This window comes from Sylvia atricapilla, chromosome 17, assembly GCF_009819655.1.
Source record: "Sylvia atricapilla isolate bSylAtr1 chromosome 17, bSylAtr1.pri, whole genome shotgun sequence".
NCBI classification, from domain to species: Eukaryota; Metazoa; Chordata; class Aves; order Passeriformes; family Sylviidae; genus Sylvia; species Sylvia atricapilla.
This window is the reverse complement of record NC_089156.1, coordinates 14026964-14048188: the sequence shown is the minus strand read 5'-3', so window position 1 is coordinate 14048188 and position 21225 is coordinate 14026964. Positions and strand designations below refer to the sequence as shown.

The window sequence follows — 21225 nt, the reverse complement described above, 5'->3', positions numbered from 1 at the left end:
TGGTTTAGCTTTGCATTTTTACTGCATAGATACACAGCTATGTTGCAAACCTCAAAAAATGTTTCTCAGTAGATTGAAAGCATTTGAGACAGTGGTGCTCCTAATAGGGAAAAAAGTCGGAATATTATCAAACAGTCCACTTTTAAAAGCTGTTTTCTGCCAATTGGATCCCTCACCAGGACATGTCCAATACAGAAAACAGTGTTGTTTCAAGTTTTATTTGTCCTTCTAAAACCCCAGCAAAGATTATTTTAATGAGAGGCAAAAAGGTAGTTAACAAACTGATAACATTCTGTGCGTTATCAGTTTCACATCATGTATCGTTTTTCTGTTTCTATCTCTCCTCACAAGTTATTAAGCAAAAATTTCCTCCAACAGCCCACTTCAAGAGCATCCACAGACTTCAAGTGCCCTGGTGAGGAACAATTATCTTTGCCTGTAAGAAGTTTTAATCAGTGGAAGACCTTTGGCCTGCTTGTCACAGTTCTTCTGTTCTAGGTTCCAGAATGACATTACTGCTGCAGTTGGAGCTGCCCTACACTGAACATTCCATAGTTCTGGACTTTTTTTTTTTACTGCGTCACTTGTCTCCATTGAGTATTTCCACTTTGCATTGATCTGTATTACAGGAAATATAAAATATCTGTCTTTATTGAACTGCATCTTGCAGACTGGGAGCAAAGTCTCCATGTCAGTAAGCTGACTCTCAAAATTTCTTAAATTTAAACAGAATAAATATCTTCCATGATAAAGCTCAGTGACTTGAATAGATCAGCAACAACAAATCGAGGCTTACAAAAAAATTCTCACAATTCCCAATCCCAGGTTAAGCACACATTGCTTTCAGAGCTGCTGTCTAGACATTTTGATGTTTGTGGGGTTTCTTTCTTTTTAAATCAAAACCAAATACACCTGCATTTGCTTTCTGTTCATGTGAATATACTGGAGTTCAACAGGTGACTGAGAAATTACTTCAGTAAGCCCCACGCTGCCCTATGCAATGTAAATAGGAAATACATCCTCAACTTCAGAACAGAACTCAAGCTAAGCAGGTATCTAAACCAACGCTCTGTCATCAGCAGTTACATATTGGAAACAATATCAAAATGTAAAATAGGAAGCTTTTCTCTGAAAACTCAAGGTTCTTTAAACAAAAGCTAATGAAGAAGAAAAACAGTTACACAAATACTCTGTGTCCACTATTATTCTAACAGAGTGTTCTGAATCTTCACTGACCAAGGTTATCAAGTTGAGCCCTCATATAAATTAACACTTTCATGACCACAGGTATATAACAAAGAATATTATCTGATTTTCCAGCATTTTTTATGAAACCTGAAATACATTGAAAACCCTTATAGTTATACCTGCACTCAAAGCAGGTTCAGCTCCCTTCAAAAAAAATACACAAGTCCAGTCAAGTTTACAGAACACTTAGCAAATACGTCACATCTCAGCAAGTATCTATTCCAAGAACTGCCTTTTGTCTGCATTAGCTAAAATAATATCACAAGTGATACCAAATGCATTTAGCATAAGCAAAGCAATCATTTCAGTGTGAAAAAGAAGGTTCAACTCAAGAGTTCAATGCAGAACATTTGAAATTAAGTTACTATTTTAGAATAATTTAAAATGTACCACACTAAAGTTAATAGAGAAAACCTAACTCAACCACCAAACAGAGTGCCATTAACTGGTCAAAAACTGGGCAGAAGTGTAGGCTGCTTTACATGTACACCTACCAGTTCCACATCAGAAGGTACATTCAGACCTGGAGGGGCAACAAAAGGTTCTTCATTTTCCTCTGTATTTTCTGGCTGACTTGTTTCTACAAGAAATGACACAATAAAGTATTTAGGAAAAAAACAAAGTACACAAATGTTAAAAAATTGAAATAAAGTATTTCTAAAAGGCTGTGCAATCCAGGAATTTATCAAATACAGCTATAGAAACAGCATTTAAATATGGTTAAAAGCAATAATTTTCATTACATGCCATTACTTGCTATAGCAGAAATGTTTCTCTGAAAATACTTTGCTTTACAGATTTTTATAATAATTGAAGTAAAAAGTTTACTTTTTAAAGTAATTTATAGTATTATGTATTCTACTAGCCTGAAGTGAAATTGTATTCCCCTTTTCCCCTGACAGATTAGGTGGCACCAAGTGCAGGAACACCTGACCTCAGGAGCTGTGGAAACAGCAGAACAACCTCATCATGAATGACATGTTGCAGTGATTACTGAGGACAAACCATGCAACAAAAGGAATTCACTTGTTTGGTTACTTTCTGGTGGGTTGGGCTTTAAACGAATATTTTAACGCCACAAAGGTACAGAAAAATTTTAGCACCAATGAAAGGAAAAAGCAGCAGATGAAGAATAGAGTTTCTTTTGGCAGCAGCTCCACCTAACAGTATTTGGTTACAGAGTCTTAAACAAGTGAATTAAATCCCATAAAACACAATCAATTCTGCTTCAGTACAAAAGAAGAGAGATAAAACCGCTTGCACAGTTTTATAGAATTACTAGTTTTTTCTGAATAAGAACCTGCATGACAGCAGAATTAAATTCCCTGACTACTGCAGTATTGACTGTGCCATAGCAGGAAAATATTTTCAAGCTCATCAAGAACAAACTCTGCAAAACCCCAGCAATAGGGTCCCATAAAGAGATGAAATGCTTTCAGAATTTTTAACTGCATTTTAGTAACACATATATTTTAAACCCTCAACTGCAAGACAGAGAAATGCTATGTCCTCCCTCTCAATTAATCCTTGTTATTTTTACCCCTTACCTCTTTGTTTTGCAGGCTGATGTTCCTCCTCTTCAGTGGGTTCTGAAGGGTCATAATAATCACTGCCATAACGGAATCCCACTGCATTATAGGTACCATCCTCTGCCAAAGCTTCACTGAGTCTTTTATATTCCTCCTCTTGAACAAAAAAATGCAATTACCAACATTATAACATGTTCAGAAGCTAATTTATTAAAAAAGAAGTAATATTTCTTACTTCAGTTTTTAAATAAGAAGTTTTCTCCTGATCATTTTAGTTTTCATTAAAAACTAAACAGAAAAACACAGCATGTACACATTCTGACCATCTATTTCTTCTTGAAGAGATACAGCCTGTGGATTAAGACATTCTAATGCAATTATGTGTATAAAAGCACAAAATTTCCTTTAAACAACACTAAAAATGAAGCAGAATGTGTTTATTTTGGGGGGTCTGAAATCCCAGTCTGCCCTCAGAATCTGGGCAGTTTCTCTGTGGATCTACAGTTAAACTATCCTGAGGTCCTCTCACACACGCAAAGACTCCCGCTTTTGGAATCCACTGGGTACTGTCAAGATAACATCAGAAAAAGAGAGTATAAAATTAGGAGTAAATTTAGTTTCATAATAATTTATTTAAGTGTGCTTTTTAAATAACCACGTTATTCCTTGAGCAATACCTTGCCTTGCCTCCTCCTCAAGCAAGTCCGTATGCAAGGCTAAATACCTCTCTTCATCACAGAGGGCTTCTATTCTAGCCTCCTCTTCGGACAATTGATAGTCTCTGTTCCAGGTGGAATATTCAGCATCATATTCTGAAAGGTCATGCAGGTGACCACGCCCATCATACCTGCAGGATGAAACAGCTGGTCAATGCAAAGAACTTAGGGCTTGGGTTTATGCGACTACTTAAATACTTACCCAATAAAAATGAAAAAAAAAAAAACAACAACAAACCTATACGTTAATGCATACTCCCTTTTAGAAGTTATAATTAATTTTGCTAATCGTTTGTCACCAACTATCGAAAAATTGTTTAATAATCTAAAGTCCTCTCAAAGAAACTAATAAATTATTACAATTAAAGGCAAAGGTATCATTTAATAGTTTAAGTGGGATCCATTTCCCTAACAGCTCTTACCGTACGTGCTTCAACCAACCAATCAATGTCACTTGCAAAATACGTTTTTCTGGAAAGTCAAATAGCTTACATTCACACAAACCCGAGTACATAAATACCTATCCGAAAGAACCAAACGGTCGAAATTTCCTCGCTTCTTTCTGCTAGTCCCGAACTCTCAGGAGAAATCTTCACCATAGAAACTTGCGTCCATTGGAGGTAAAATCATGGCTAGGCTCGGCCCCTAGCCATTTGGCTGAGGAAATAAGTTCTGGGTTATGTGATAGAGAGACACACATACATAGGAACAGTAACATATACATGCAATTTAAGGAGGTTCACCGCAAAATCGGCAAAGATCAATGATGTACAGTTCCTTTCTACTAAGAAATCACTTTATTTGCAGGAAAAGCACTGCATTGGGATAACATTTATGCATCAGTAAGAGAAACTGATTGGAAAACAAAGCAACAGTAAACTCGACTCCGCTGAGGTGTCTTCCCACACACAACTCTTGACTTGTGCCAACTTGCTAGACCAAAAACAAAGAAAGTAAATATTCTTATAGCAAAAAGCAAATGAAACATAGATCTGGTTAATCAAGCTCTGTCCACAGGAAATTTGAACCCAAGTCTTCTCATAGCAATGTGCTTTTCTTAAAATGGTGAAAATGAAGACTTCCTGCTGCTGGAGATAAAAGGAATCTAAGCTACCAAAGGAGTTTATAAGATTAGCAATTGCAAGGTGCCTTAACTCACAAATGTACATTATTTGGTATTTGAGTACGTGTGTACAGACATGCACACACTTAGTGTTTGCTCCCTAAAATTTCTGCAATACCTGTGAACGGGGCTCTGCTGCACAACACCCCAAAAACAGCCTCCAGCTACAAATGAGATTAGTCACAGAAATGATTTGGATTAGAAGCATGCAACACAACACTTCCATTGTTGTGTAAGTGAGAAATGAAACATGGCTAAAAATATTTATGACTGTTTTGTCCTGTCTTCGTGCCTATTCCAATTTAAGAAACTTATTCCAATGATAACCATCCTTAATGGCATAAGCACCAAAACAGCACAAGGGCGTTTCCTTTTTTTCCAGTCCTATGGAAGCAAATCAAAAGACCTTCCCTTACTGACATTTTTCCAAGACAAATACAGCTTAAAGGTCAAAATAAGAAAATCCTGTCCAGCACCAAAGCAGTGATGAAACTGAGGGAACAAATATAGAGAGTATGTCACGCGACCCTTTTCAAACCAAAATCCTTCCATCTTTCCACTGAGGTTTTCAGAGTCAGCCACAATTCTTAAGTTATTATTTCAGTGCTCCACTCAAACATAACCAACCTGATGTCTCATCATCCCTCTGTCCAACAAAATATGCAGGGAACCCTTTCTGAATGAATTTATTTCCAAATCCTACCCTGCAGTGCTGAAACAACTCAAGGGACCAAAAGGAACATCAAAGCAGGTGCTATTACTCTCTCTGGCCACGAACCTGGACCTATGGCACAACCACCAAAAGAAGCCAGCCCTGACATAAAATTTCAAGAGCAAGCACTCAAAATCAAATCTATTCTGTCTAATACAGTAAATCATAGCACCAGGAAAAGTAAAGAGGCCAAGAACTGCGTTTGGGGTGTCCCGCCAACAGCCTGCAGCCAGATTATGTAGGAGAAATAGGAAATCCCCATTTCCTTTGAGGTGGATTAACACCTTTGCACCCCCCACACTGCCCCATTCTCACCTACAGAACAATGTGCCTAATAAGTATCCCACACAATCAGGCTCCCGTGGATTCCAAGTGAAAAAAGAAGATGTTTGTGGTTTACACTGAAAAGAAACAGATGATTCCCACTCTCCACCCTGCCGACCCTGCCTCGACAAGTGGAGCACAAAGACCCATCACACGGTGACTGCCAGGAGGAGAGGAACCTCCCAGCGCTGCCAGAGCGGGAACCCCCAAGTTCCCGCCGACGGGGCGGGGGAGCCCTGCAGCGCTACCGGAGCACCCTCGGAGCGCTGTGCCGGGACGAGCAGCCTCCAGCCCCGCCACGGGACGTCCCGACGCGCCTGCCAGAGCGAGCCCTCTGCTCAACCCCCGCCCTCACTGCCCACAGCACAAGGGGGGAAACAGAAAGAGGCTATCACAGGAGATCTCGCAGCACAGTCTAGGGGTTGTGTTACACCGACCTATCGATCATGATCTTGGGGTCTCCCATCCAAGGAATAAGGTGTCGCCCCTGCTCCTGGTACTGAGCCTTCTCATCATCCCGAAACAGCTTGCAGGCATAGCCGAACACCAGCAGCTCCACACGGCTACTCCCGCCTCCACCTCCACCTCCTCCGGGGGGCCCGGGCACCGTTCCCCCGCCTGACAACAACATTAGGGGCGGCGGGCCTGCTTCTTCTGCAGTCCGTCGAGACCCTCCGAGCCCTCCGTACATCACCGGGGGCGCAGCGAGGCGGAGACAGCTCGCAGGAGCAGCGACTGTCCGAGCAGCGAGTCCTCGCACGGCCAGGCCCGCACTAAAGCCCCCGGCCCCAAAGCACCACAGCCGCCATCACCCGAAACAAAATGGCAACGCTTCCGCTTCCGCTGGTGGCGCAGGGGCAGGGACGGGCTGGCTTTTGGCAACAGCAGATTCGAGTCAGAAGCCCGCAGCCCTGCTGTTAACTCCCAGGATAAGGCGGCTCCGCGCCATCGGTGGGGACAACACGCGTTCGGTGACAATGGCTGAGGCTCTGGAGGGCAGTGGAGCCACGGGCACGGCCGTGACGAAAGTGTGGCACGGCGCAGGGCGGAGCGGTGTCGCCGGGTGCTCTGTGGCGGCCCGAGGTGGGGCGGGGAGTCGTGTGTGAGGCGCGTCCTTCTCGGCCGAAACGAGCCCGAGGAGCTTATAGACAGAACCGAAACGAGAGGCCGGGTGTGCCGGTGTCCGCCACACCGCCTTGGAGCCCCCAGGGGAGCGGGAGGCCGAGGGGCCTCAGGGCAGTGCAGGGAGTGCGGTACAGGGCGAGGATCCGCCTCGGGCCGCACCCCTGAAGCTCCAGGGAGAAGCCTGGTAGACAGAGTGCGAATCACACAATCAACTCGCTTGGGAAAAGACTCTGAGACGGACCATCGAGCCCAAGCTATGACCGAATACCACCTTGTCAGCCAGACCAGGGCACCGAATGCCAAGTCCAGTCTTTCCTTGAAAGGGGAAAGAGAGGACTTGGGGCACTGAGCAGAAACTTTGTAGGAAAGTTTATAAACCAGAGAATTTTTTTTGCTGAAATTGTGTGATCTGGGCTGAAATCTTCAATGTTGTGTACTTCGGGGTTATTACTTTCATCACTCATGAAGAAGTATGAAGAAAAACATTGTTTGGCTTTTTTTATAATAAAATTCTGTAAGGAAGCACATGATATTTTGTGATTCACAGTGGGAATTATTCTATATCCTTAGTTTCTGACTGCCCATAAATGCTGGCAGAGCTGCTGGAATGTGTAAAAAACTCTTGGCATCATTGTACAGAAAGGGCTAAAATATGTAAAATTGTGAGAGAAGAAGTGCCGGAGCGCTGTAAGGGAGGTGGATAGTTTGTATCAACATTTAGAAATGCATCCTACCATGTGAACTTATCAGAGGACACCAAGTGTACAGGTGGGAACGCACTTGATCATTGTGGAACAATTTAATACCAGCTGGAAAACACTTGGAGTAAAAAAAAAAAAAAAAAAAAAAAAAAAAAAAAAAAAAAAAAAAAAAAAAAAAAAAAGAGTAGGAGAAAAACACAAAATGAACAAAACAAACAAAATGTTATGCCAAGCACAGGCGAGATACACTCTCCTGGTCTTGGCAGCAAGATGAGATTTATTTTTACCATTTTGGCAAATGGCTTGTCAGCACTCAAGCTGAATTAATATATACCTTTTCACTCCTCTTTTCAGAGTAAAGAAGGGCAGAAGTCGGATATTTGGGAAGAGGGAAAAGCATATGGAATTTGAAAACTAATCTGTAGGCTTGAATCTCTAAGTGCCTCTCAAAATTTCTCTGTATTTAGCACAATGCAATGCCTTCTCCTTTTTAAAATTCACTGTGAGTCTGGTCAGCAATTAGAAAAAAAAAGTTTAAACTTCCATCTTTCACATTTCCCATCAGAAACAAATACTTAGTTTTGCTTCTGCTTAGCATAGAAATCCTAAGATTATTTCTATTTGTATTCTAGCATGATCGCTATAATCCCCTGCACTGGGAGGAGGAAGACTTGGCTGTTTTTCCTGAACAATGGGAAGCTGTGTGCAGTAGCTGCCAACCATTATGAATTTTTTCCCCCTTAAACCATTATGTTACATAAACATTGATGTAATGTAGCACTATTTATGTGGTACTGTTTACAGAAGAAGTCAGTATTTCTTCATTTTGGCCTTGGTCAAAGAGGCTAAAATTGTTTACTAAACTCCACAATATAAGAAGAATATTCAACCTGTTGTCATTTTTTGATAACGTTCCATGCTACATCTGAATTGTTCCCCTCAGCTGCCTTTGCCAAAAGCCAAGGTCTGTAAAGTGTTTTGTCAGCTTCAATAGAAGGCTCCAGATACATTTTGTTTTTCCTCTCAGAAGAAAGGAAAAAGCCGTTGCCAAAATTAAACATTAGGGTTCCTCCTCCAGCCTTTCTTTGTTTCCTACCGAATGCTATTCAAGTTTAATCAGCCACAGTTTCTGTGCAACGAAGGGTAACATTGTAGCCTTGAGTATTAAGAAATTACTGCTAGCAGAGGGTTTTCTCTGTACCAAGTAATCAGTAACTGCTTAGATTTCTTTTTAGCTGTTAGAAAAATAAAGCCCTTAAGCAGAAGCCATTTGCTTTTCTAAAATTTGTTGGTAACTTTTACTCCAGGAGGAGGAAAGCCATTAAAGAAGCCCTTTTTCTGTGTCACAAGGTTAGGTATTAAGAGCTTGCTGTTGTTTTTCTGCTTTGGTGGAGTTTTGAGCAGCCTGCTTGATTTCTGGGCTAGGTAGGCTATTTATGCCCTCTTCACTAGACCTTAGACACCTAGAAATGTCTAAAACCTTTTTCAGAAGTAGAGAAAGCTGCTAACTTAGAGGGTTAATTTAGCTTGCCTTGACAGTTGGCTGATCATTGCTCAAGGAGTCAAAGAAAGCACCGGTTTGATCGAACATCCCTGTGCCTGGAGCAGGCAGCTGTTGGGATTATATCAAAAGTTAAATAAAACAACCAAACAAAAACTTCCCAGAACAGACACCCTTCCCCCAAACAAACAAACAAAAAAAACCACCAAGAAATGCACCAAAAATACTTGAAAATTTACTCAATTTGCATAATTTCGTTGTTCATTTAAAGGATCCTGTGTCTCTGCAGAGCTCTGTTAGCTATTTGGGTAGGTCCCACATGAACATATGTCCCTGTAATTAATTACTTAATTCTTTGATTTTTTCCATTAAACATAAATGTAAGGACAGAATCAACTGTGTTTTCAAACAAATTAACATTCAAATAGTGAATGTTTTCATGACTATGCTTCAATGTATGCATTTGTAGAGTCAAATTTCAGCTTAAAAATTTTAAAACACTAGATAAAAGTTCCCAGCTAGGAAGAAGTAGCTTATTAGTCAGATCTAGCTCTTTTGATTTTGGATGAATAGAAGTGAATTTCATCCTTAACATGTTATTTTAGTAATGTCCTGTAATTAAATGCTTCTTCATGTTTAACAATAAAAAAGCCTTTGCTAAAAAGGCAGAATCTCTCTCCTGACAATGTAGTGTAAAAAGCTTCTGTTGTTGAGGAACAGTTCCTTTTAAAAGTAATATGTGAAAATTATTTTTCTTGTCTCTCTGAAAGCCTTCTATTTACCGTCAGCTGGCTGTGGGAGTGGATGTCATTCTGCACCAACTCACAATAAAAAGCTTTTGGACAGGAGTGGCAGGAGTGGCCAATACCCCTTTGAGCAGCCCTTCAGAAGGATCTCAGCAGGTCAGAGAGATGGGCAGAGAGTCTGGAATTCTACAAATGCAGATGCACGATCCTGCATCTGGGGAGGAACAACCCCAGACACCAGCACAGACTGGGGATGACCTGCTGGAGAGCAGCTCTGCAGAGCAGGACCTGGGGGTGCTGGTTCCTTCCAGCAGGATCCATTCTGTGATTCTGTGATCGGGGGTTCACATGTCCCAGGCTGGAGCTGATTCTTACGGCTTGGGACCTGACCTCATGTAAATGCTGGTGTCCAGCACTTACCATGTTGCTGAAAGTGGCCCTGTCTGTCCAGTGCTCTACAGTAATCTACCCCCTTCTCTCTCTGGGAACCTGTAGGACAGAGTATCTCTCTTCAGAATACTTTTAATGTTCTTGTACTGATCCTGGGTGTTTGTCACTGAAAAAGAGTGGAATACTCAGTAGCTATTTTGCAACAACTCTGTCTCTGGATAGCTTTAAATACACGAAATTGAAGGTTTCCCTGAAATTTCCAGCAGTGTCTGCCAGAGAGGTGAATGGTGCCAAGCAGCACCATCTCTGCCATGATCTGTAAAGATCCAGGCAGGACCTTGTCAGTCAGGCACTCCCTGGTTAGTGTGATCTCCAATCACAAGATTGTCTGCTGTAAGGTTGCTGTGAATGCTGCCAGGCATCAGTTGGAAACTTGTTGTTTGAGGGAATTAAAGCAAAACAAAACAATATTTGCATAATCCCAGTTTAGATCAGGAGTGTAGTTTGGAAATGTGCACAGCCAGGATTGCAAGTGTAACATGAAATGGGCTGAGCTTTTTGATTTTTAGTGTATGTAGTTACTAAAAATATCGAATGAGGTTTCAATTGCAATGAAGTAGTGTTTTCATGGGAAAAGAAGTATTGTGTCCCAAATAGTATTTTTGTAAGGATCAGCAGATGGAAACTGAAGCAAGACATATGCCAGTTTAGAAAGACTGAACATACATAAAACCTGCTGCAATAAATCTATATTTCTATGCCCTTAAATGCCTTTGAGCTAAGCTTAAGTATCTTTTTGGAAGATTAACTTTGGCAAAGTATGTGTTAAGCTTTAGTCAAATGTAAATAATTGCACTAAGTCAAAGAGTGATAGTTATCCATTAAGCCATTTGAATAGACCTTCTGGGTAGCTGGCTCAGGAAGGAGTGTGTCTGCCTCCAAGAAGGCCTGAGAGGTGTTAGGCAGCTGTGCCATTCTGAATGGTAAACATGTTTCATATTAGATTTGAGTAAAGTGTGAGTGGAAATTGTGATGGGCCCCAAGACAATATGGTGTGTATGGAAGCAGCTAATCAATGAGCATTTTGGGGAGGCTGAGCAATGTACATATTGCACACCATGCAGAAATAGTGTGAGCACAGCTACCAGGCTAATGACCTGCTGTGAAAACATCTTGAAGATGATGGGAACATTGCAGCTTCACACTTGTGCAAGCTAATGGAGTCTCCAAAACAGGATACTTCCCCATCAGCTAATAATGGTGAAGAGAAATCATACTGTTCCAGAGACTCCTTTTCCCTTTATGGGTGGCAGTAATTGAATGGCAGGCATTCAGAAGACACAGAAGGAATTTTTACAGGTTTATGTGTGATCCAGAGCATTTGTTCAGCTCTTAACTTCTGCTGGTGGTGTGTTCAGGCTGACTCAGAGTATACAAACGACTCACCTCTGAAATAGGGTATAACCTCTGCTACCTCCTCACAGCCTGTGATTTGACTTTTATGTCCACGGATCCAAACACATCAGATATATCACTGAACACCATTCACTGATGATTGATTGGGCTGCATTCTCAAAGGTGCACTCAAGAAGCCAACAGCATAAATGTAATAAAGGATCTTAAGGCGTCCGCTGGGGCAATCTAACTGCTTCCATACTCACACAGAGCAGATAAGGTGCTGTGCCAACACCCATGGTTTCATTTTTATAAAAATGTATTTTTGTGCTCTGAGCTACTCTTTATTGTCTTCAGTGGAGATAGCACAGGGAAAGAATGGCACATTTCCTATAAATTGGCACATGGTACTGGCTTTCTGTTGAAAGAAGTATTGTTTATTAGAGGAACAGTTGGCCACACTTACTGGCAACTATTCTCATCTATTTAGTGATAGATAGAGGCAGCCTTACTGCATGGACAGATCCATCTGTGGTTGTGTGCTGTTTTGCTGTTCAGGTAGGAATAATGAGTCACTTATGAAAGTGTTGTGGCCATCTACAAACCCCAGAATTCCCAATAGCTGGAGCATGTAATTTCTTTTAAGGTTTGTTTCATTGATACTGCACAATTTGTGGAAATTAGGACCTTGTAAAAATATACTGATGACTTCTACAGAGAAATCTGATTGTACTACAAAAATACAAGGCAAATGTGTTAGTTTGGATAACCCTTACCTTCTTCATAGGAGAAGAAAAAGGGCAGAATGCAACAAGGACAAAGGGGACTTCTGTTGTTTTCCTTGATCAGATGATTATGTTCAGTAATGCATGAAGTGCGTAGTTAAACCACAGAGGAGTTACAGATTTTAAGCCGTAGTCTGGTCTTTTGAGCCCAGGCATAAATTTTTAAGCTACTTAAAGCTAGCTGTCCCTCGGGGAAGTCCACATGAAGGTTTTACCATAGGAAGATTTTGAAACTCAGCTACACTGATTACTATTGATTTTAAGAATATGTCAGACACTGAATTTTCTGAAGAAAGACTACAGAAAGTATTAATGTAACTGTGAACTGAAGCTGAGTTAAAACTTGGACAAAGCTGAGATAAAACTTGGTTCCTGGTCAAGGTTAAATTATACAAAAATACAGAAATACTTTGTCATTATTTTGTCTTGATCTTTTTTTGCAGTGAAAAGCTAATGTCACTTAAAAAGGGGAGATTTCTTGACACCTAGTATTTAATTTGTGTATCAACATTGAGGGATCAAATTATCTCCTATTCGCTGTACTGCCTCAGCTAAAACAAGAACACAAAACCAGCTCTTGACTGCAGCAAGTGCAGTGTCATAAGAAAAAAAAGCACAGAAATTTGCATCAAACCAGAATAAAATTTTGCTTAAACAAGATAAAAGATAAGAAGGAAGCTTATTATTCTTCCACCAAGCAGCTGCTGTGATTCTTAATTAAGGAAAGAAATGAAAAGCTCGGTTCATTTTGACACTTTGTTTCTAATGCACCAGCAGAGGAGCAGACACACCAGAGCTTGTGAGAAATTTTTCATTTGAACTTCAAAGAGTAGGGGAGATCTCCACTGAAGGAGATAATGCTGTTTCTAATAACAGGTGTGAACCACACAAATCTATTGAGACCCTTCTTATTTCCTTTTTAATTATCTAGATTTAGAATAGCAAAACAAATTAATCTAAAAGCTAATCTACTCACTCTAGTCTCCTTCATTCTTGCAACACATGCGTGTGAGCATCAGGCATGCGTGGCATTACTGGGAGCTTACTTAAAATGATGCACACATCAGTGATTTGTAGGACTGTGTTTACAAGGTTCTTCTGATTAGCACAGTAATAACCTCTGTAGCCATAAATGCAAGCACAGATACCCACTTCCATTAGTCTGTACCGTTAAGGATCTCTACAGATGCTTGCATGGTCACTAAAAGGATAGCCTGACCTGTGACTGAGTCACAGGACCGGAGGTCAAAATCGGGTGATGTCACCCGCTTGTGCCATGGCTGCTGTGTGTAACTGTGCAGTGCTGTACCTCTGCCAATCAGAGCAGCACTGGCTGCTGCAGGTGTCCGTGCCTGAGGGAGACTGGCTTCACAGGATTGCTATCAGAACCTCTGGTTTTCGCGGGGTTTCAACAGAGGCTGAAATGCTTGAGCTATGGGAAACAGAATGAGCTGAGGAAGCTAGTGTGTCTGCATCATCCACACAATTCCTTGGAAAGAGGAGCTGGTGGTCTCTGCTGGCTGGTGGAATCTTTTCAGAGGAAGAAGCTATTCTTCCTCTGAAGTTGGACATTGCCTTCCTTACTAGCTATGGATTTTTTCTTTAAAATGATGCTTTATTTGTGCCTCTTTCACACTCTTCCAGCCAGAAAAGTTATGATCATGTCAAACGCTCAATCATGAGCATTATAGAAATAGAAGACTAGCAGAAATTTGCATAATTGCTCTTAGCAGTGGATCAGGAAAAGATTTCATTATTTGAAGTACCAGTTGAGGTATAGATTTTTATGCTATCTTAGAGAAAAGCTTTTACAATTGGTATCATGTTTCTGTGTATACATTATACATTCATATAACAGTGACATTTCTTATGCATGAATTGCCTGAAAATATGCTGATTATAGCAGTATGTTTGCCTGCAACAAAGTATTGTTCTATGCCTGTGGATAACAAATGACTTTAATTAGAGAAGATGAATTAATCTGGAAACTCATGCAGATTTACACCACAACATGGGTAGCACAACGGTTACATGGTGTGGTGCTGCTGTGACCTTCTTCCTCAATTCTAGTGTCTCTCTCTCTCTCTCTCTGTTGCTGCTTTACACCTCCAGCCTGATTATTGTGTTTTCAATTCTACAACAGAGGCAGAAGACAGTGACAATCCATGCCAGCATTTTGGAGTAGTTTGATGCTAACTGAGTTATATACAGTAGGAACATTTTAGGAACAAAATCCTGATTTCATTAAAGTTAATGGCAAAATTCTCATTGAATAAAATGGGACCTGAATTCTGATTCCAAGTAGGAAATGAGTTGTCCTAAGTGGGCATACTATAAGCACCTCTGGATAACTCAAGTGACATAGGATTGGATTGGAAATAAAATACCTCTTTTATATGTCGCAGAAATTATTTGAGTAACATACTTTCTAAATAAAAGCAGTTCTTGACCTCTCTTTCAGAAGTGTATGGGTTGTTTTTCGACTTGTACTGTTTATTAGGTTAAATAACCTTGATGTGGTAACAATCTAATATCAATCTGTTCCAAATAAATGGTTTGAAAATACAAAGTGTATTTAATTTTGTTAAGGGTAACCATATGGAAAAAAATTATCATCCCTTGTAATGAAGCTGTCAGTGATGTCATATGGAGGGAGTATACTGCAGATCAATGCAAGATGTTCCTGTCAGCATTCAGGAAACAAGAATGTTAAAATCTGTCAGTGAAATCTTAAAATATAGACAGATATTAATTTTTAAAATATTAATTTTTTTGTCTTACAGTAACTCAATTTAGCTAGATTTGTACCAAGCCTCTAACTAACTGCACAGGAGAGAGAGAGCAACTGAACAAGCACACAGAGTGTCACAGACTAACACAAATAGGAACAAACCTGAAATTTCATTGAGGCACTTGAACTTCACACACCCCACTTCTTCGCTGCAGCGTTTCTAACAGAATTCCTGTGAACAAAATATACAGACAAGTTCCAGTTGTTGTTGTATTAATGCCGAGAGATGGGCATGTGTTGTGTACACTGTACACTGACACCTACATAAACTTACAAATGGGTAAGACAGACTTGGAAAAAGCACTACTCTCATCACTGCTAGGTGGGTTAATCTTTCACAGGCTCTGTACCAGCCTGCTTTCTTCCTGAGGATTTGCAAAACACTGTGCTGTTTAAGAATATGGTAGTGATGACTGATATCAAACTGCTGTCACCTGTCAAGCAAAGCTTGACAGCTGCTTAGCTGCTATTAGCAGTGCTATAAGAATGCCTGTAGAAGCCAGTACAGCTGCTTATACTCAAAGGAAAAGTGGGCGGATAAATAGCAGATAATTCTTAGTTAGAAATTTAAGGTCTTGTTAAAAGGAAGTTTTACGTTATGATAAACCTAAGTGTATGAGCTGTTGCATAAAACTATTTAAATCTTTTCACAGAGTACTTAGCTTGATAGATCTACTATTTTTTTAAGTAATTTAAGATCTTTAATGCCATCTAAAATATCCCATTCAATGGGAAACAGCATCATTACTACAACATGCAGATAACCAGTGAGTTAACAGTTCCAGAAAGTGCTTTACACATAGTAGAAGAGTCTCCTACTCAGTGGGGTAGTGTGAGTGATTCGCTACCCTCAGCAGTAGGCTGCACAGTTTAGACAGGTTAGTCTGTGACTTTTGGAGAGGATTCTGCCTGTCTGTTTCTATACCTTTTAAATGGCCAGGCAATTATAATTTTGACCTTGTGGTTGAATTGAAAAAAAGCATTGTATTCAAATGACAGCACTAAGTATATTTCAGTATTGCTGAACCTAAACAGTATGCCTTTTTTGTCTCATACCCATATCCAACTGTGATCTTCACTTCTCTCTCCTGTCACTAGAGCAACACCACAGAGCAGCTGCTTGTTCAGATGTGGAGATCTAATTTTAATTCATCTAACTTGTATTCAAATCAAGAGATTATGTGCTTCTTAGAAAGCAATGGCTTCCTTGGGCTGAAGGTTTGCTTGCAGGCTCTCCTGTGATTTGAGACAGCAGTGCAAAAATAGTAAATTTAAATTGGATTTATTTTTTTGAGTAGTCATTTTACGCTTGTTTCTTGTGTATTCTTAAATGGCACCATAGCTGAATAAAAACATGCCAACTATCTTTGCTTCAGCTGCCTTGGAGAGGACAGACAAATATATGGTCTAGTAATACCACCAAGGCTAACGCCCTGTGCTGTGAAAGACTTCCTTCCTTTCCTCTTCCCCACTCAAAGGCATGGAGGGAAATCACATCTCTGTTTCTGTCATGTCCTAGTCAGCTGGCAGAGCTTGGGATGGACCCAGATTTCCTATGCCAAGTGTGGTATTCTCCCTGCTGTGCTGTATCTTGCATAGGATGTGGTGGGAACAGGCCCTTGGTTTACTCTACACAGTTGTTGACTCTGTAATCAACTCAGGCAATGGAACACGCCTCCTGAATTTGCATATATGCTTTTTTCAGTCTTCTGTAGATATGTCTGTGTAATAAGAACTCAATAAAATTTTAATGCTTAAAAAAACCCTCAGACAACAAACCAACGCTTTCATCATCTCGTTGCAGGCAGGTCACGCCAAGGTATCACTAGCTCAGAATCTAAACAACATCTAACCAGCAGAAGTCATTCTTCAAACATGAATCCCAGAATGAGCCACTGCATTATGTAACATTTATGAATTATTCATTAGCTCTTGTTTAGCATTCGTCCTGCCACTTAAGCTAAAGCCAGCACTGTATTTGCAGGTAAAAAATAACAGTTTTCATTACAATGGACAATAGTGCTATATTCTTGGCTGGCAATATTGTTACCATGATAAAGTTACATACAGACAGAAATTGTATCAGTTCTTACTTTGAAGTCCTCGGACACCCAATACCCATTCTTGTAAAGTTATTTTAGGTATGTACGTGTATGTGTGTTTTTATATGTATTTACATGGCCATACAGAGCAGAAACTCTACCTTTGGACTTTGAGTAATACCAGAGGGGCAAAATAAAAGAACTGTGCAAGTAACAATATATTCAAGTAGTCAGTATCACTTTATACTTTGGGCTGTGTGCTAAGCAATCCTTCATGTCTGCTTCTCTTTCTTTATCCATTAACTTTTCAGTATGGCTTTTCCTGGTGCAGTACACAAAATGCATTCAGCATCTCCTTTTTTCAGCTGCAAATGTTATAAATTATATTCTTTGACTTTTCCCTTTGTTTGTGCACAGCAGTTGAATACATTGATTCCCAAGGATAATAACCTACAGTGGTTAGCTCTGTCTGGAACACTGACTGTATAAATCAATATAATTGACTGGTGATATTAATTATTTCAGCATCTTTTCGAGCCCAGCGTTGCAGCTTTCATTCAATTACATATTATTTAGTCCCTAATAGTTATGTAAGACAGCTGGAACATGGGTTATGTAACTTAAAGGACAAGTTCTTTTTACTTTCAAAGTAATTATGCAGTGAAAGGGTCAAATCCTCCCCAGGCCCATTTGGCTGACTACAGACGGCATGAAAGACTGGACTGCAGTTGGATGGCAGCTCTCTGAATGATGGCCCACTGACTTGAACAGAGATTTTCCATTTTTGGTGTGTTTCATCAGGGACCAAAGGACAATAAAATTAACTCTCTGCAGTTTGCCTATCTTGCCTGTGCAGCCCATGTCCCTGTCCTCAGACCTCTAGAAAACTTTTAAAAGTCCTTGAAAAAAGGTTTGAAAACAAGCCTGAGGGATCACTCCCTTAGAGCCTAGGACTGGATATCCCCAGGGCCTATTCTGGCTATCCAAATCCACATTCAGGATTTCTGAAGAGAGCTGGAAAATGGTGAAGATCAGATGGTGTCGTGCATGCATGAGATGTAAAATTTAACATTAAAGAGTCTTGGTGTATGAAACAGCAGGAACATCCTCTCATGAAAATTCAGCTCTGTGCTGTTCATTTTGAAGTACCTGCAGCTACTGCTTATATACTGTACATATCCAGTGATTAATTGCTTTCATTCTCTCCACAGTTTCTTATACCTTTCTCTTTTCTTTTTTTTTTTTTTTCTTCTCGATCCTTTATCATTGTGCTAAGCCTAAGATTAACATAGACAAACTACAGAGAAGTCATAGGTGTATTACTGTGAATTTAGCCCTATACTTTGCACTTGAGATTAAATCTGTGTCACTTAAGTGCATTGCAGATGAAGTTCCCGTCCCAGAGGACTCAGTGCTACTGTACAGAAAATAAGCACAGGGTTGTGATGGGGCATTTGGGTTGATACCATGCTGTAATTTGGTGTCACAGCCCTGGGTTAAGTGTGCAGCTCTTGAAGACACCATATATCATCAGTGCTTTCAACAAAGTGGAAAAAGTCTTCTTGAAATTTTCCACTGTTATTCTGTGCAATTGCTCATTGTGGTAGGAATATAACTCTTGCTAATTAAAATGGATATTAGCAATTAAATGAATGTCTTGCAATGCCCAGCTTCACATAATACTCAATAATGGCTGTTTCTGCAGGAAATATTTTTTCAGGAGATGATTATGACATGGTTTCCTTAGTTTCAGAGCAACAAATTCTTCTAGGGCTTGACCAGAACCCAAATGTCCTATTGAGAAGGAGAAGCAGAACAGGAGAAGGGAAGGAAAGAGTCAGTAAGCTGAACAGCTTGGAAAATGAAACGAAGAAGATCACACCCTCAAATTATTGATAACCACCTAAATTCAGTTTTTATCAAGCCCATTTGATCTATGAGTGAGTCAAAGATATATGGAGCATTTTTCTTGATCTCAGTACTTTATTGTTTGTAAAATAGGCGAAGATTTTCTCCATTATTTTTCAAATATTATGGTGAGGTATAAAGCAGCAGAACATTAGATAATGAGTGTATCAGTATGTTCAGAAGCGTTGTAATAGTTTTTATGTTATTTTAGATTACTATCCAGATTACCTGCTGCTGAAACATATTTTAGCCATCAAAATTAAAGTCTATGGAATTAAAGTCTTAACTCCTTGAATTTCTCAGTAACTGTTGAATATGTACATTTAGATTGACTTAACTGAAAACTGCAGTTTAAGCCAAGTTCTCATCTGATTTGGTATGTCTGTCAGTCATAGTTACAGGTCAGAAAATACTTTGCCAAATTTGAACTGAACTTTTGGAAGATAGAAGGAAATTCAGGACTGTCCATTTTTTTCAGCACAACTTTCTAGTCTAGACTAACATTGTAAGATAGAGTGAAATTACTTATTGCAGGGCCTCCATGAACCAAATTGGAATTCTAAGTATAGAGATGTCAGATTCACATCTGCATTTAGCTTCCATTTGTATTGTTTCCCCTTTCCTTTCCAGTTGCATTTACCCTATAATATGCTGTGTTGTGCCTTCTAGGTCACTGCCACGTGCAACTTACTCCTGATTAAATTTTCCGCATTGCTTTGGAAACAGCTGGATGCTGCAGAACCCACAGTGAACAATTTGGAACTTGGAATGCTCAGCAAAAAGAAACAGTTATGGTGGGTTTCTGTGGGCTCCATTTTAAGTATTTTGTTTTGGTTATCTTCTAAATAGTACCACAAATATGTACAGAGTAAAGAAGTTTATGCTAATATATGCAGTTATAACCTCCTGGGACTTAGTATTTCTCTCTTTGGAGACCTGTCCTGAGAGACAACTGCCCAGCTGGAGTCTCCACTCTCCTGTTCAAAGGCAGTTTCAGCTCCTGATCTGAATGCTATTTCAGGAAGTAAAGGACAAAGCTGATTTTTAAAGTTTTACTAGATTTATCTGACAGCAACCCCTCTCTTGATTTAGACCACACTGATGAATTCACAGACATAGTAGCATTTTGCAGAGCTGTACAGCAGAAAGCAGATCTCACCTGAGGAAGCTGTTGAAAAGCAAAACCCATCCTTCTGAAGTGTCTTTGCTTTTCGCAATTCAAGATTTTTCCAGCTGCTTTCTTGTGCCTTCACTTTCCCAGATTTTTCTCCTCGGTGCTCACTTTTTCACAAATGTAATCAAAAGCATAATGTTCATCAACTTCACCAAATGGTAACTTCAGGCCCAGGGAGCTCCTGTCACTGGGGTACAGTGCACTCACACACAGTAATTGGGCTTGTGCTGAACCAAGTGCTGGGCTCTGGCCCTTTAACCCCAGCTGTATGGTCCTGGGAGAGAATGAGGCAGAAGTGTAAGACACACCAGCCTGAGATTTCACATTTCATTTGCAGCTTCAGGGTTGGAAATGCCAAATGGCTTGCAGTGGGAGCAGGTTTCTAGCAGCAGTAATCAGTAAGCGACTGATTTTGTGGCTGGCATCTTCTTGGCTCCTCTGTATGTCCCACTTTTGCACAGTTGCTGGAGAGCTGTGAAGCTGTCTATAGGTGAGAGAGTGTGAATTTACTGCTACACCATTACCATTTATTTTTTGGATATGTCTTTCTTTAATGTTCTATGCCACAAACACTTGCATCACCCTGTCTAGGAATGCTTTATGTTAAAAGCAGCCAATTCTTCCTCTACTTACAGTTATATCTTTTATAAAAGTGCATTTATTATGCCATAAATGCCTCAAAGCTGCTGAAAATGGTGCTTTTTTCATTGCATGGTAAGGGCTCATTACTGCACATCTCAGAGATGATTTTGCTCTGTTTTGCTTCTCTGTTTTTTATCACCAGATGAGAACACAGCTTCTCAAAGGGAAACATGGATATTAACTCCATGCATTTGTGCCCTAAATCCCGGGGCAAGCAGCCAGTTGAAGTTATGTGTGCTGAGCAGGGGCTCTGGCACTGCCTGGCAGGACAGGGATAGGGCAGAAGTGTAGTTTCCTTTCCCTCAGTGGAGGCTGTTGTTTGGCTCTTACTGTCTGTTAGCTGCCAGATTTTGTTAGACCTAGAGGCACTCAA

The 21225-nt window shown here is 40.2% G+C and overlaps 1 protein-coding gene across 5 annotated transcripts in view; it reads right to left on the bottom strand.

The window, feature by feature from the left end:
- SFSWAP (splicing factor SWAP) overlaps nucleotides 1-6473 on the bottom strand; it is a 36844-nt gene extending 30371 nt beyond the window's left edge. For 2 of the 5 annotated variants that reach the window (XM_066331778.1, XM_066331779.1), the window contains exons 1-4: nucleotides 6090-6472; nucleotides 3455-3624; nucleotides 2796-2933; nucleotides 1743-1828 (exon numbers count right to left, since the gene is read on the bottom strand). In XM_066331778.1, coding sequence (XP_066187875.1) covers nucleotides 1743-1828; nucleotides 2796-2933; nucleotides 3455-3624; nucleotides 6090-6343 — 648 coding nt within the window. In that variant the 5' untranslated portion in view covers nucleotides 6344-6472. Of the gene's footprint in view, nucleotides 1-1742; nucleotides 1829-2795; nucleotides 2934-3454; nucleotides 3625-6089 lie in introns of all 5 variants that reach the window. The other 3 variants (XM_066331781.1, XM_066331782.1, XM_066331783.1) reach the window with 2 other exon arrangements.
- Nucleotides 6474-21225: the final 14752 nt, after the last annotated feature.